Raw genomic sequence first — 15156 nt, 5'->3', positions numbered from 1 at the left:
CTTTCCTCTACTGAAGCTGAATTCAGTGCATTGTCAGAGCTTTGCAGAGAACTAGAGAAATCTGCGGGGATTGTTGTTTGCCCGTCACTGTTTGGGAGGATAATCAACCCTGTCTGAAGTTGGCAGAGTCTGGGCAGTTTAAGGCCAGAACCAAACATTTGGACATACGTTTCCAAAATGTGTGTCGGAATGTCCAGTCTGGCTTGGTGATGCTGAATGTCCAAGCCAGCAGAATCTGGCAGGTTGGTTTACTAAACCTTTGAGTTTCCAGAGGCACAGTGAATTCTGTGCAGGGTTGTTTTGGGGGTAAGTGTTGATGCTTACGAGCCCCAGCAGTGCAGGACAAGAGGGGGTGTGAGTGTTGGTTTCTGCTCTCTTCACTGTGCAGCGAAGTGCTTGTCACAAGACAATGTTTACATTCCACAGTCAGAGTTGCTGTTGGAATTTCTCACGGGAAAGGAGACTGGATGTGACGTACACTGGTTTCCTGTTTTTCACAGTTCTCTCCGTGCTTCAGAGGGAGAGGATGCCTCTCTGCTCCTTGCAGAAGCAAGATGCTTGTTTGTAAGCTCTTAGCATTGAAGTGTAAATAAAGTAAAATAATGTAGAGTATGTGGCACGTACTGCTCATCATTCCGCTGTGCTCGGGACTCTGCAAAAATCAACAGTGAGGAGAATCAGAGCTTACAGGGTTAAAACAGCTCAGAGTCTTGTGTTGTGCCCACTGAGGGGTGGAGATCCCTACATCCGGGAACTCTTATTTGTCTTTCTGCTTTCGTTTTCTGACCAAGACGAAAGGAGTAGCTATATCTGCCGCTCCCAGAACGGATGATTTATTTTTGCTTCTGTACATAAATAAAGCTGCTTAGATTAGAAAGTGGCTGTGTATAGATGCTGTTTTCTGCATGCTTACACACACAAGCACAAAGCTGTGTTTCTCTGCTACAAGTCCAGGAAGCTGAGTCGCAGCATAAGAGTATTGGACTCCACACGCTCTGGATCGCAGAGCCTAACCCCACAGTTCCTAAGGGACCAAAAAGATAATTGCAGCCTGGATACACTTGCCCAATTCAAACTGATTCCAATTAGAATTTATATAGCCCCATGGTTCTCAACTTTTTTTTTGGAATATTTTTTATTAGGAATTTGAACAGCAATTTATAAAAAACACATCATCCTCATTCCCCCCATTTCCCCTCCCCACAGAAAGAAAACCTCCCTTCCCACATTATATTATGACCTATATCTTGTGCCCATTTAATCATGACTGATTTCACCTCTTCATCTTTTGTTTCCCATTCTAGCAGAATGCACCTTTCAGCAACTTCCCTTTCCCTTCTACGACTTCCTTTTGAAATCTAGATGTTATATAGCGAAATCATTTCTTATTGTCTTCTTGTAACCAACTCTGAAAATGGTCTTTTATTTCCTCGTAATCTCTTCGTTTCCATTTTCCTTCTTGATCCTTTACCAAGTCAGCATAGGTAAGCCACTTTCCTTTCTTTCCAAGTGGTTTGAGCAGTAAAGCTTCATGTGGTGAAAGCCACCAAGGGGGTTGCTGTTCTAACAAATCTTTATATCTCTCTCATACACTCATTAGTGATTTCAAAATTATATGGTTATAAAAACTTTTATGTACCTTCCCTTTCCCATGCCATAAATATGTGTGCCAGCCAAATCTATTGTCATGTCCTTCCAATTCTAATGCTTCTTGCTTTTCCACCTTCACCCAGTCCCTAATCCATATCAGGCATGCAGCTTCATAATATAATTTAAAGTCTGGGAGGACAAAACCGACTCTGTCTTTTATGTCTGTGAAAAACCATTCTAAAAAGGGCAGTTGTTCAAATTAGTCATTTTAACTCTATAAGGGACCATTCCTGCTAAGTCAAAGCATATACACCTTCATGTATCTGCTGTTTAATGGCTCCTGAAGCTTTGTCTTGGCGAAGTGAATTTGAAACCATTTAAAAATGGATAGAGAAGGTTGGCACACTGCAGAGTGCCAGGTGGAACAAGGAAATGTGGTCATAAATTGATCTAATCTCAATACTGGACTCCGCAATAGTCTGATCTATTAGAAAGCTTAAAACGCATGAGAATTCTCCATTGGGGTGTAGGCAATAAGACACTATACATTGAACATAAAAACAATTATACACAAAAATTGAATCCCCCCTTTGTGGAAATAACATACTGCCAGACACAGCATTCCTACATAATAACACACAACATACTAATGAAATCTCAGTTGCATATCTTGAGGCAATTGTGATCTTTTACATATCTTTTCAATCCTGGGGCACCGAGTCTTGAGGTTTAAGAGGTAAGAGAATGTGCTTGCAATTCAACTTTCCCCCCTTTGTCAGCCCCCTCCCTGTCAGTCTATATCCTTTGGAAAGAGATAGCTGGGGCCACTCTGGTGTCTTTTGTTGTTGTTGTTGCTGCAGGTAATAAATAGTCTTGTGGTCACGAGGAATTGGGCTGAGGGCTTTCCATCGTTGGGTCTGCGTTGACATCTGTAGAAGGGATATCCTGTAAGCGGGAGGGTGGGGCAGGACTTTTGGGACATAAAGACACAGTTATAGAGGTAAGAGGTAAAAGCCAAAAAGGAGAGAATCTCCTTGAGTTTTCTTGGGAAGCCGCAAACAATAAAAATCTTGGCGAGTTAAGCATTTTATTCATTTCAATATTATTATCACATTTCCATATAATTACGACTGTTATTATATGCTAAAAATACAAAAAAGAAAAATATTAAAGGAAAACAAAAGTAAAAAAGATAGATTACCAGCTAAACAATTTTTTCCAGACAAAAAATAAATGGACTTGACAGAACAACAGCGGGTTGTTGTTGTTTTTTAATAATATTATTAAACAATACAAAGATATTATCAAAACCACACAGATTGTTGCTAGACAGGAACCTTAAAGACTAGGAGGTGGAGGAGGTGATGGTGAAATGGGCACACGATTGTAGCTATCCAATCAAGATGAAAAATGGGGGGAATTATGGAAAAAGACATAAAATTCACCACGTGCTATCTGATATTTAGATGGTACCTGACCACATCCAAATCAGTCAAAATAAATATCAGCAATAAATGTTGGAGAGGCAGACAAAATGAGGCAACCTTATTCCACATGTGGAGGACATGTCCCCAAAGGGAAAATAAAATAAATGCTATTTATTTTAAAGAAAACCAAAGCTTTCCTATTTTATATTCTTACAATAAGCATACCAAATGAAAATAAAAGAGTGTTTCTTTACATGACAACAGCAGCTAGGATGTTAATAGCAAAATACTGGAAAATGAGTTAATATCAACAAAAGATGAGTGGCAATTAAAGTTGTGCTGGTACCTTGAACTGGCCACAATGGCAGAACTTCCAAGAGACTGAGATCTACTCCCAGTAATAAAAATCCTGCAAGTGATCTACCCATTGTCTTTGCCCAGAGTTGTTGAGCTTTTCTCAGGGAGCAGTGACCAGAGTTGTGGATCGACCACTAGATCGTTTAACAAATTAAAATTATAAAAACAATTGTGCTATAAAAGTACATACCATATATGAAGTATCCAGATAATGGAACTTATAGTGGTTTCTGCAGTGAACAACAACTCTTACAATGTGTATAGACAGGCGCAGCATTGATTTTAGTTACAGGTGACAGCAATCTGCAGCTGCAAGGTTTTCTTCTTTAAGTGACCCCTTTAAAACAACAAATGTAAAGCAAACTTGATCCATACACAGGTTTGTTAATTTGTTAAAATATGTTGAATTACAACATTATATTCATTTATATTACTTAGAATATGTACAACGGATGGAGCCCATGAGAGCGAAACAAGGCATTATTCCGGAAATCCTTGTCAACACTGTGGAACTGTAATAGGCTCCAATTTGGACTTTATGAACGTATGTGGAACAGAAACTAGCAGACACTTGGTCTTTATGAATGATTTATTGGGGACTTCTGTCTATATTATTGCACTTTATGTGCTGTTTCTGTGCAAGATAAACTTTTGATATTGTGATGAGAATGTATAGAAGAGTATTGTTTATGTGAATGCACAGCCGGTTACGTCTTGTGTGTTTGTACATTCAAGGAACAGCATTCCTGACCCAGATTTTCACAGGAAGTCCCTAAGATGATTCCCCTTTCAAACAGGATACGTGAACCTAGGCCAGCATGGTCCTCCTCTCTGGCAGATGGACATTCCCCCCCCCCCAAAAAAAAATATAGTCTGGCCCCCCACATGGTCTGAGGGACAGTGGACTGTCCCATGGCTGAAAAAGGTTGCCCCAGGCTAACAAGATGGTCAATATCCGGTTCCACTCCACCCTTTTAAAATTTCAATATCAAAACAGACCCCAGCTTTCAGAGCATGTAAACCACATGAGTGGAAATACCGCTGCTCCATGCACAAAAATAGGACTATACTTCCTTCTCCCACCTTTAAAGTAAACGTCTATGTAACGAAACCGAATTGATCCAAGTCTGCCTTTCTCCACCAACCTCAATTTCGCTCTTCAAGCCAAAAGACAACACTTCCCTGTCCCCGGGCAAAACCCCCTGGCCTTCCATTGGTAGAGCCGCCAACACGCTTGTGGCGTTTACCACAGTGCGACGCAACGACTGAGCGGGTGGCGAGATCCTTTCAGCCTCAGACACTTGGCGGGTTCTGAAATGGCTGTGCAAGCCAGATTCACGACCCTGACGGGCTGGATTCATCCCGTGGAACATAGTTTGAGGACCCCTGGTCTACACTGACTGGGACATTCTGCATGCCAAGCAGATGCTCTAGGGCTCCCCATAGTTCACTAGCCTTTCAGTGTTACCGTATTTTTCGCTCTATAGGACGCACTCTTTCCCCTTCAAAAATGAAGGGGAAATGTGTGTGCGTCCTATGGAGCGAAGACGCCATAGCCCCACGACCCTCTTCTGGCTGGAGAGGTGATGCGCGGCTATGGCGGGGGGCTAAAGCAGTCCCCTGCGACCCTCTCCCGGCTGGAGAGGTGACGTGCAGCTATGGCAGGAGCCTCTCCCGGCTGGAGAGGTGACGCGCGGCTATGGCAGGAGCCTCTATAGCCACGCGTCACCTCCAGCCGGGAGAGCACGCGCGGGGCTAAAGAAGCACCCCGCGACCCTCTCCCGGCTGGAGAGGTGACGCGCAACTATAGCAGGAGCCTCTATAGCCCCGCGTCACCTCTCCAGCCAGGAGAGCGCGCGCGGGGCTAAAGAAGAACCCCGCGACCCTCTCCCGGCTGGAGAGGTGACGCGCAACTATAGCAGGAGCCTCTATAGCCCCGCGTCACCTCTCCAGCCAGGAGAGCGCGCGCGGGGCTAAAGAAGAACCCGGCTGGAGAGGTGACGCGGGGCTATGGCAGGAGCCTCTCCGCTGCGCCTTTCCGCTGCTCCCTGACCTGCTCTTTGGGGCTGGTGGTGGGCTTCCCTCCGCCAGCCCCAAAGAGCAGGTCGAAAGGAACCTGAAGCCTGGAGAGCGAGAGGGGTCGTTGCGCACCGACCCCTCTCGTTCTCCAGGCTTCCAAGGTAGCCACCTGAATGCACCTTAAACGGCACCTTGTTTTAGAGCGGGAAAACAAGAGGGGGAAAATTCTCCCCCTCTCTTCGCAGCAGCTCCTGCCGCTTCGCTGAAGGGGCGCTGGGCAGAGAGGGGGAGAATTTTTTTCTTGTTCTCCCCCCTCTAAAACAAGGTGCGTCCTATTGTCCGGTGCGTCCTATGGTGCGAAAAATACGGTATGCTATTAGCCACCATGGAGATTCCACCTGCCTCTTTCATTTAATAAATAATCATAAGCATAAGCATATATTTATACCCCGCCCATCTGGCTGGCTTTCCCCAGCCACTCTGGGCGGCTTCCAACAAAATATTAAAATACAATAGTCCATCAAATATTAAAAGCTTCCCTAAAGATAATAACAGCAACCATCCATTTTCAGTCCATTGAATTAGCGATTAAGCATTTCTGGAAAGGGAAATGGCATACTTTTGTATATTAGCATAAAAAGCATGCATGAGAAAGTATTACTCATTTACTCATTGAATTTATTACTCATTATTACACATTTTGGCAGGGGAAAGGTCTCCCTTGGGAGGTGGGGGACTCTCCTTCCTTGGAGGTTTCTAAGCAGAGATCGGACGGCCATCTGCCATGGATGCTTCAGCTGAGATTCCTGCATTGCTGAGGGTTGTAATAATAATAATAATAATAATAATAATATCATTTATACCCCGCCCATCTGGCTGGGTTTCCCCAGCCGCTCTGGGCGGTTTCCAATAAAACACTAAAATACAATAACCTATTAAACATTAAAAGCTTCCCTCAACAGGGCTGCCGGTTTAGGGAACTAGACCCCTCTTGCTTCGGGTTGGACTAGATGACCCTGGGATCCCCTCCTCTCTCTCCACTCCGGAATTCCAGGAGGAGCTTCCTTGCCTCCTGCAAAGCCCTTTTCCCTGCAAGCTCTTCCTCTGGTTTCTGGCCGAGGGAGGGAGATGCTCAGAGTCCAGCCAAGAGCCTCACCCCCAAAAGGATATCTGGGCATGGGAGGAGCCAGGGGGGCAGCTGCCCCCCGAAATCCATAAAAAATAATAGAAATCTGAGGTTCTGCTAAGCGAGAGAGGGCTGAGCTGGAGGGACTCGGCTTGGCAAGGGTTAAAGGGAAGTGAGCTGCCTTCCTAGAGAGGCCAGGAAGCAAGAGGGGGCCAGGTCCTCCAGAGCCAAGGCCCCTCCCTCCCCAGTCCTTTCCTTGCTTTGGGGTCTCTCCTGCAAGGGCTGCCTCGCTGTCCCCTCCTGGGATCTGGTGAGTCTCCTCTCTCCCCCCCCAGAGGGTGCAGGGGGGAGACGGGGGGGGGGTCCCAGGGCTGCGGCAGGGGAGGGTGCCTGGGGGGCTTGATCTGCTCCTGGAGGGGGGGACCCCAAGTCAGAGAGGAGGAGAGGGTCCTGCCAGGGAGGGGCCAGGTCTGCCACGCTCTCCTTCCTGCAGATCAGAGGGTCCCTGACTCCCTTTTTAAATCTCCCTTCTTTAAACAAAGGAGTCCCTGGGACTTTAACTCTGTGTGACATCGCTCAGCCTCATTGCACAACAGAGGGAACATGTGCAAATGGTTTTCCAAAGCTGGAGGAGGAGGTGGACTAGCTCCCCCCCCCCCAAGAAAACCCCACATGGAGGAAGGAAGGAAGGAAAGGTGGGAGAGAAAGGCCAGGAATAAAGAGAGGGATCCCAGCCCATAGTCTGGCTGCTGCATTGCAGACCAGTTTCCCAGTCGTCTCCCATGGCAGCTCCCCACGGAGGCCACTGCAGCAATCCCCTCGCACCCAGAGCATGGCACCCAGGACCACATCCTCGCTGTCCCAAAGGGATTGTTGCTGGCAAAGAAGCCGGAAATGGGCGCTGCTACTCACTGAGCCTCCAGGGACCATGGCATCATTGGGTATGTGTGTGTGTGAAGCTATCTAACAGAATAATAATAGTAGTAATAATAATATTAATAATAGTAGTAATAATATTAAAATAAAAAATTACCCACCTAAATTTCAATGGAGATGTCTTTGGCCCTGCCCACTTGGCCCTCAGGGGGTTGGTCAGATACATACCTGGCTCTCAGAGCAAAGAAAAAGGGACCCCGCCCCAGAAGTCTGGAGAGCGGCAGAGAGTCCAAGTACAAGAAAAGGAGACAGAAGCAGGGGAGTGGGGGGGGGGGAGCAACTCCTGAGGACCCCGGGGTGAGGACCCCCACTAGAGCCATGTATCCATTTTCACAAAATACAAACGATTCTCTTGTCAGTTGGTTCTGACTTCATGCATTGACTGGAAGGCAGCAGAAACCAGGTCGATTAATCTCCCAGAAATCCCTTCAGTGGCCTCCACATTTTGCATTGCTAGAAGGCGAGAGACTTAGTTCTTCTCCTCTTCCTGATCTTTCTTTTCAAAAAGATATCTCATGGTCTGGGATGCGGTGCAGTCCAGCCCTGGTTCCCAGCAAGACTCATCCATGTTTCCTCAGGGAACCATTTCCCCCCCCCCCCCCCGTCCTACAAATTCTGTAACAGAACAATGTATTTGCTTTGTAGAATTTCCTAGAGCTTTTGATTACGACAAACAGAACTTGTCAGAAGACCAAAGGATTTCTTCTGATCTCTCAGAGGCTTCCTGAGAGCACAGATGGATGAGCGAGACTCAGCTGGCCTTGAAGCAGGAAGAGGCCCTGCTAACCAAACTGGGAGCAGTGGGGGATTCTGGGAAAACCCAGTGCAGAAGATCCATGGTGAGGTGGACACCATCTGCTCAGAGGTGCAGAGCAAGCAGGTGAGGCAGTTCTGCAGCCAGGAGGCCAAAGGACCCCGAGAGGTTGGCAGCCGACTCTACCACTTTTGCCACCAGTGGCTGAAGCCGGAAAGGCACACGAAAGCTGAGATGCTGGACCTGGTGATCTTGGAGCAGTTCCTGGCTGTCCTTCCCCTGGAGATGGAGAGCTGGGTGAGGGACTGTGGAGCAGAGACCAGTTCCCAGGCGGTGGCCCTGGCCGAAGGTTTTCTCCTGAGTCAGGCAGAGGAGAGAAAGCAGGTGAGAGAGACTTTCCTCTGGATACTCCCAAGGGGCTCCAAACAGGACAGAGAACATCCCATAATGGTCTGCTGATGGCCCATCCATTTTCTGGGAAAGCATCCATGGAATGAGATCTCACACCCTTCAAGTCTTTGTCATTCTCTTTCTAGTATTTCTCCCCATTCTCTGTTTTGAATCCTTGTTTCTTTTTCAGGGAAAGGATCTCTTTGCAGAAATGGACCTGGATTCCTGTGAGGTAGAGAGGCCTCCGTTGGACACCAGAGAGAGGCCACTGGGTAAGGAGGAAGGAGGCTTTTCTCCGTTTGGTCTCATTCTGTTGGTTTTCCAACTCATCTGAGGGTTCTTTTCATCTTGTTTTGGAGGGAAACAGTTGGGAAGAAGGGTCCAGAGGAGGGGAGATGTATTTCTGCACAAACAAACATATGAAATGGGCACAAACATCCAAATGCTCTCAGCAGGAAAGGTTTTCTCAAGGCACATCTGCAGTTAGAGATGCCCTGTTTCACCTGTGAGAGAAGCAGGCACTCCTGGCGTCCTGCTTACCTTTTTTCTCTTGCAGATGGCAGAAGGATGTCGGAAAGACTTCCTGATCCGCCTTTTCATGGTGGCAGAAGGGAAGCAGCGGCTGTGGAACCAGATCAGGTCAGGGGAAGCTGCCTTGTGGGGACAGAGGCCGAGGGATGGAGCAGTATCTTGGACTGGTTGGGCACAGAGGAATGGTGGGAGGAAGCAGCTGGGGAACCAGGAAGGGAAGATGGCTCAGAGCCGAAGGAGTGGAGGTGGAGGAAGGATGAGCGATCAGAGGGGCAAGAGGGAGAAGCCTGCGAAGAGGAGGTGTCAGAAGCTGAATGGGCTTAGTGAGCTGGGAGACTCTGTGGCAGAATGCAGTGCAGAATCAGAGGCAGAAGAGGAAGGAGGCAAGTGGGAGAGGAAGGTTGAGAAGCTGAGGTGAGTCAGGAGGAGGAGGAGCCACCAGTGGCTACCTCTCCTTTTGCCAGAAGCCACCCTCCCTGCTTGTCTCTCAGAGCCAGGAGACCAAAATAGGCTTATTTTAATTGTAGATTGATCACTGAATGCTAAAATTGTTTTCTAAGCAGTGGACAAATGAGAACAAATAGTGGCCTGGATTCACCTAACCAGGCACATCGGATGAAAAATGGGGCCTGCCTCCCAATCCTCCCCCTCTCCATGCTCCCATGGACCCCTTGAATTTGGCTCTAGGGCATTGGGAGGGAACCTTCCTGGAACAGCTCACTAGGAGAGGAGAAAGTGGATCCTTCCATCAAGCAAACTGGAAGCAACAGAGCATTGTGGAGCAGATCATATTTCTGCTGTCTCAGAGGAGGACATATCCCTTTTTCATTTAGGGTCCAGTGTGCTTTGAAGATGTTGCTGTTTGTTTCACGGACGAGGAGTGGGCGTTGCTCGATCCTGACCAGAGAGCTCTGCATAAGGATGTCATGGAGGAGAATTGTGGGATCGTGGCCTCTCTTGGTAAGGCTCCCTGTGGGATTGTCATATCAGACTGGAACTTCAAAAAATACCTCTATGGGACCAACCTCATAAATTTTCACAGAGCTCAACAGCGCCCCCTATAACTCCTGGGAACCTAACACCCCCACAATAAACAGTAACTTACAGTTTTTTCTTTGAACAATCTTCCTCAAATTATCCCTTTTCCTACCAGTTTTGGGCTGGTCTGAACTGCCCAGGCTATCTTAAATGTCAGCTTCAGAACTGTTAGGAAAGATAAGTAGCTTCAGGTTTTCTGTTTTTGTTTTTGCTCCTGTCAGTCTTGGGTTGACCAAAGAGACGACTGACATTGGAGATGGAGGGGATGCCATGACTGGGCCAAACAAAATTCATCTCAGAGAAGAGCTAGACTTATTGAATTTCAGGTAGAAGTAGCAGTGATGATGATGATGATGATGATACAGTGGTACCTCGGTTTACAAACTTAAGCTTTTCCGGAACAGGACTGTTCTTAAATCAAGGTACCACTGTAGTAATAATAATAATAATTTTTATTTATACCCTGCCCATCTGGCTGCATTCCCCTAGCCACTCTGGGCAACTTCCAACACACATAAAAAAATGAAACATAAATAATAATAATAATCTGATCCCATATAAAAAGAACATTAACTTTAAAATGAACAACTTATACTATTGGCCAAAATATGGAAATCTTTTGTGAAAAGTGTATTTCTTTTGTGTGGAGTAATGCCATAAAATTATATAGCAATGGAAAGATAATTTAATGACGAATGTAATGTGATGACATTTATGAAGGAGTATTTATTAGAACAGCAGTCATAAAGAAAAAAACGTGAAACCTTTGGTAACCATTGGTAACCTTTAGCTTTAAATACGGCCTTACAACGCCTTCCCATGAAGTGAACCAAGTTTTTAGTTCTGCAGCTGTAATAATGGGAAACCAAGACTGAATTATTGCCTCTGTTAATTGGGCTTTATTGCTGGGTTGCTTCTGAATAACAAGTTTCTTTAGTCGGCTCCAAAGATTTCTGATTGGGTTAAAGTCTGGGCTATTCCCAGGCCATTCCGGCAATGAAATATCATTATCTTGAAAGCACCTTTTGCACACAGCAGCAACATGACTTGGAGCTGAATCCTGTTGAAATAATAAATAAAAATAAAAATATATAAATATATATAACAACAACAACAATCTTTATTACGGTCCAGAGACCCAACAAATCATTACAAATCAATACACAGTTCATACTACCTACCTCCAGGTTAATCAAGCATTTTGTTTAGAATATAGGACTCATTTGTTCTTGCAACCACCAATAAAAACTTTGCCACTGCTAACGTTCTAGTTTTTGTCCGGTCTTCCAGTAGGAACCTGACATAGTGAGCCTCTGATTTTCCCGTGAAGGGTACCAGCAAGGGTAGTATCAGTTCAGCCCTGGCCTGCTCATATTTTGCACAATGCAACAAAATATGATTTATGGAATCGATGTCTTGAGCACACGAGCAAAGTCTCTCCTGGTAGGGAACTCCTCTAAACCTACCATCCAACACTGCAGAGGGGAGGTCATTTAGTCTGGCTTTGGTGAAAAGCCTTCAGTAATTAGATACTGTCATGTTTTTGATGTAAGATGTTAACTTAAAGACATACCCATATTGAACTCCTGCTGCCAGCGGACTACAGACTGCGTGTGATCGAGATGGCAAGTCACTGTGTGCATTGTCCCATAATCTTTGCTTTAAAACCTTTTGGGTGCCTTCATAATCCAGGTAATACAGCTGGGGGGGGGGGGAGAGACAGACTAATAGAGGTGGCTTTTTTAGTCATGGTTTTCTGCCATTTGCTGACAAATTCCTCATTGGTCAGGTGTTGGTACAGACCCTTCCCTAGATCAAACACTGAAATCCTGAGCCAATGTTTTAGGGCAGACCACCACGCTTTAGTTGAAATTGGGCATTCACCAGCTTCTAACAGAAGTACGGAGTTGGGGACACAGTTAGGTACCTGCAGCAGAGATCATATAAATTTTGACTGAAAGCCATCTAGCTTTGGCAGGTCCCCATTATGCCAGACATTTGCTGCATACAGGAGTTGGGAAACGGGCTTTGCGTTGAAAACCCTTAAGGCTGCTGGAACATATTTGCCGCCCTTTGTGAAGAAGAATCTATCTATGGCTAGCTTTGTAATCTCTGCCTTTTGAAGGGGGGTTTGCCAATGATGCTTCCAAGATCCTGTATGATCATAGAATCATAGACTTGGAAGAGACCACAAGGGCCATCGAGTCCAACCCCCTGCCAAGCAGGAAACACCATCAGAGCACTCCTGACATATGGTTGTCAAGCCTCTGCTTAAAGACCTCCAAAGAAGGAGACTCCACCACACTCCTTGGCAGCAAATTCCACTGTCGAACAGCTCTTACTGTCAGGAAGTTCTTCCTAATGTTTAGGTGGAATCTTCTTTCTTGTAGTTTGGAACCATTGCTCCGTGTCCGCTTCTCTGGAGCAGCAGAAAACAACCTTTCTCCCTCCTCTATGTGACATCCTTTTATATATTTGAACATGGCTATCATATCACCCCTAATCCTCCTCTTCTCCAGGCTAAACATGCCCAGCTCCCTTAGCCGTTCCTCATAAAGCATCGTTTCCAGGCCTTTGACCATTTTGGTTGCCCTCCTCTGGACACGTTCCAGTTTGTCAGTGTCCTTCTTGAACTGTGGTGCCCAGAACTGGACACAGTACTCCAGGTGAGGTCTGACCAGAGCAGAATACAGTGGCACTATTACTTCCCTTGATCTAGATGCTATACTCCTATTGATGCAGTCCAGAATTGCATTGGCTTTTTTAGCTGCCGCGTCACACTGTTGGCTCATGTCAAGTTTGTGGTCAACCAAGACTCCTAGAGCCTTTTCACATGTACTGCTCTCAAGCCAGGTGTCACCCATCTTGTATTTGTGCCTCTCATTTTTTTTTTGTCCAAGTGCAATACTTTACATTTCTCCCTGTTAAAATTCATCTTGTTTGTTTTGGCCCAGTTCTCTAATCTGTCAAGGTCGTTTTGAAGTGTGATCCTGTCCTCTGGGGTGTTAGCCACCCCTCCCAGTTTGGTGTCATCTGCAAATTTGATCAGGATGCCCTTGAGTCCATCATCCAAGTCGTTGATAAAGATGTTGAATAAGACCGGGCCCAAGACAGAACCCTGTGGCACCCCACTAGTCACTCTTCTCCAGGATGAAGAGGAACCATTGATGAGCACCCTTTGGGTTCAGTCAGTCAGCCAGTTGCAAATCCACTGAGTGGTAGCATAGTCAAGACCGCATTTTACCAGCTTCTTTACAAGAATATCATGGGGCACCTTGTCAAATGCCTTGCTGAAATCAAGGTAGGCTACATCCACTGCGTTCCCTTCATCTACCAGGCTTGTAATTCTGTCAAAAAACGAGATCAGATTAGTCTGACATGACTTATTTTTCAGAAATCCATGCTGACTATTGGTAATCACAGCATTCCTTTCTAGGTGCTCACAGACTGTTTGCTTAATGATCTGCTCCAGAATCTTCCCTGGTATTGATGTCAGACTGACTGGGCGGTAATTATTTGGGTCCTCTCTTTTCCCCTTTTTGAAAATAGGGACAACATTTGCCCTCCTCCAGTCTGCCGGGACTTTGCCTGTTCTCCAGGAATTCTCAAAGATGACTGCCAGTGGTTCTGAGATCACATCTGCCAGTTCTTTTAATACTCTTGGATGCAGTTCATCTGGCCCTGGAGACTTGAATACATCTAAACTAGCCAAGTATTCTTGTACTATCTCCTTAATTCTTCTGGGCTGTGTTTCCTCTGCTGAATCATTTGCTCCAAATTCTTCAGGTCGGGCATTGTTTTCTTTATCGGAGAAGACTGAGGCAAAGAAGGCATTGAGGAGTTCAGCCCTTTCTGTGTCCCCTGTTTGCATTTCACCATCTTCTCCTCTGAGTGACCCCACGGTTTCTTTGTTCTTCCTTTTGCTACGAACATACCCATAAAAGCCTTTTTTGTTGCTTTTAACCTCTCTAGCAAGCCTGAGTTCATTCTGTGCTTTAGCTTTTCTGACTTTGTCTCTACACGTGCTGGCTATTTGTTTGAATTCCTCTTTGGTGGTTTCCCCCCTTTTCCATTTTTTGTACACATCCTTTTTTAATCTTAACTCAGTTAAAAGTTCTTTAGATAGCCACCCTGGCTTCTTTAGGCACCTTCCATGTTTCCATCTCATTGGTATTGCCTGAAGTTGTGCTTTTACTATCTCCCTCTTAACAAACTCCCAGCCATCATGAACTCCCTTTCCTTTTAGTATTAATGTCCATGGGATCTCACCCAGCACTTCCCTAAGTTTTATGAAGTCGGCTTTCTTAAAGTCAATATATTGAGAGCTACTTGAGTACTTTGTAGGATCAGGTCCCTACTTTCGCTTTTGTTGTTTTTAGTATTTGTAGTCTCTTGGTTATCTAGTCCAGACCGGTTACACCCCTGTACGTGATGGTCTAGAGGGAGGGCAACGCTGTGGTCGGTCTCTTTAGTACTGAGAGAGCTATTTTTGGCTGCCAGGAGCACCAACTCCGTCAGGAGAGACGTTACCTTTTCTAATTTGATGTTAATTTCCTCCACTGTTCTTGCAGTCAGCAGGCAGTGGTCCGCGAGTATTTCTGAATAGAGCGGTGCCCCCTCAGATGGTAGTTCATGAGCGCTCATCTCAGCATTCTCCGCTGGGTGATCTTCACCCATTAAAGCATCCCCACCTACCTGGGAATGAGTTCTGTTTGGTGCAGTGAGTTCTGAATTCTGTGCTCTTACAAAATCGTCCATTTTGCTCTGCTTGCTCTTCTGTGGGCTCACTTGTGTAGATGAGGCCGGTCGTTTCTTTTTCCTAGGCATTTCCCAGAGATAGAGCCGCTGCTAATTTCTGTTGTAAATCAAGGAAGCTCGGCGTCTACCAACGATAGGCGTCTAATCTCCACTCCTGCAGAGCCGGAGCTAATTATGGCTTTCTCCAGAACTTTCCAGACTTTCACTAAAGCTTTTAACTTATGCCCTTG

At 45.9% G+C, this 15156-nt stretch overlaps 2 protein-coding genes and 1 long non-coding RNA gene across 3 annotated transcripts in view; 2 read left to right on the top strand and 1 right to left on the bottom strand.

Moving 5' to 3' along the window:
- Positions 1–15156, bottom strand: part of LOC307215122 — a 37775-nt gene that overhangs the window by 2476 nt on the left and 20143 nt on the right. Inside the window, exon 2 of the long non-coding RNA XR_013838287.1 lies at positions 2161–3711. This is a non-coding gene — a long non-coding RNA (uncharacterized lncRNA). The remainder of the gene's footprint in view (positions 1–2160; positions 3712–15156) is intronic.
- The window catches only part of LOC307214715 (uncharacterized protein), a 46188-nt gene that overhangs the window by 17679 nt on the left and 13353 nt on the right, over positions 1–15156 (top strand). The window contains exon 5 of the mRNA XM_079973639.1: positions 9964–10090. Within this exon, the coding sequence (XP_079829765.1) occupies positions 9964–10090 (127 nt within the window). The remainder of the gene's footprint in view (positions 1–9963; positions 10091–15156) is intronic.
- LOC307215064 (zinc finger and SCAN domain-containing protein 31-like) lies at positions 6312–9002 on the top strand. Its single transcript, XM_079974227.1, has 3 exons — positions 6312–6829; positions 8101–8593; positions 8790–9002. Exons 2-3 carry the CDS (start codon positions 8192–8194, stop codon positions 8931–8933), a joined length of 546 nt encoding a protein of 181 aa, XP_079830353.1. The 5' UTR covers positions 6312–6829; positions 8101–8191; the 3' UTR covers positions 8934–9002.

This window comes from Podarcis cretensis (genome assembly GCF_951804945.1).
Source record: "Podarcis cretensis genome assembly, chromosome: 4".
NCBI classification, from domain to species: Eukaryota; Metazoa; Chordata; class Lepidosauria; order Squamata; family Lacertidae; genus Podarcis; species Podarcis cretensis.
The sequence above is the reverse complement of the archived record's forward strand: the minus strand, read 5'-3'. Positions and strand labels throughout refer to the sequence as shown.

What these genes read in the sequence shown, in the direction of transcription:
- LOC307215064 (XM_079974227.1), top strand. Translation starts at nt 8,192, where the DNA reads ATGGATGAGCGAGACTCAGCTGGCCTTGAAGCAGGAAGAGGCCCTGCT. An exon ending in AGGCAGAGGAGAGAAAGCAG is followed by an intron (nt 8,594 to 8,789) that starts GTGAGAGAGACT and finishes TTTCTTTTTCAG; the next exon opens with GGAAAGGATCTCTTTGCAGA.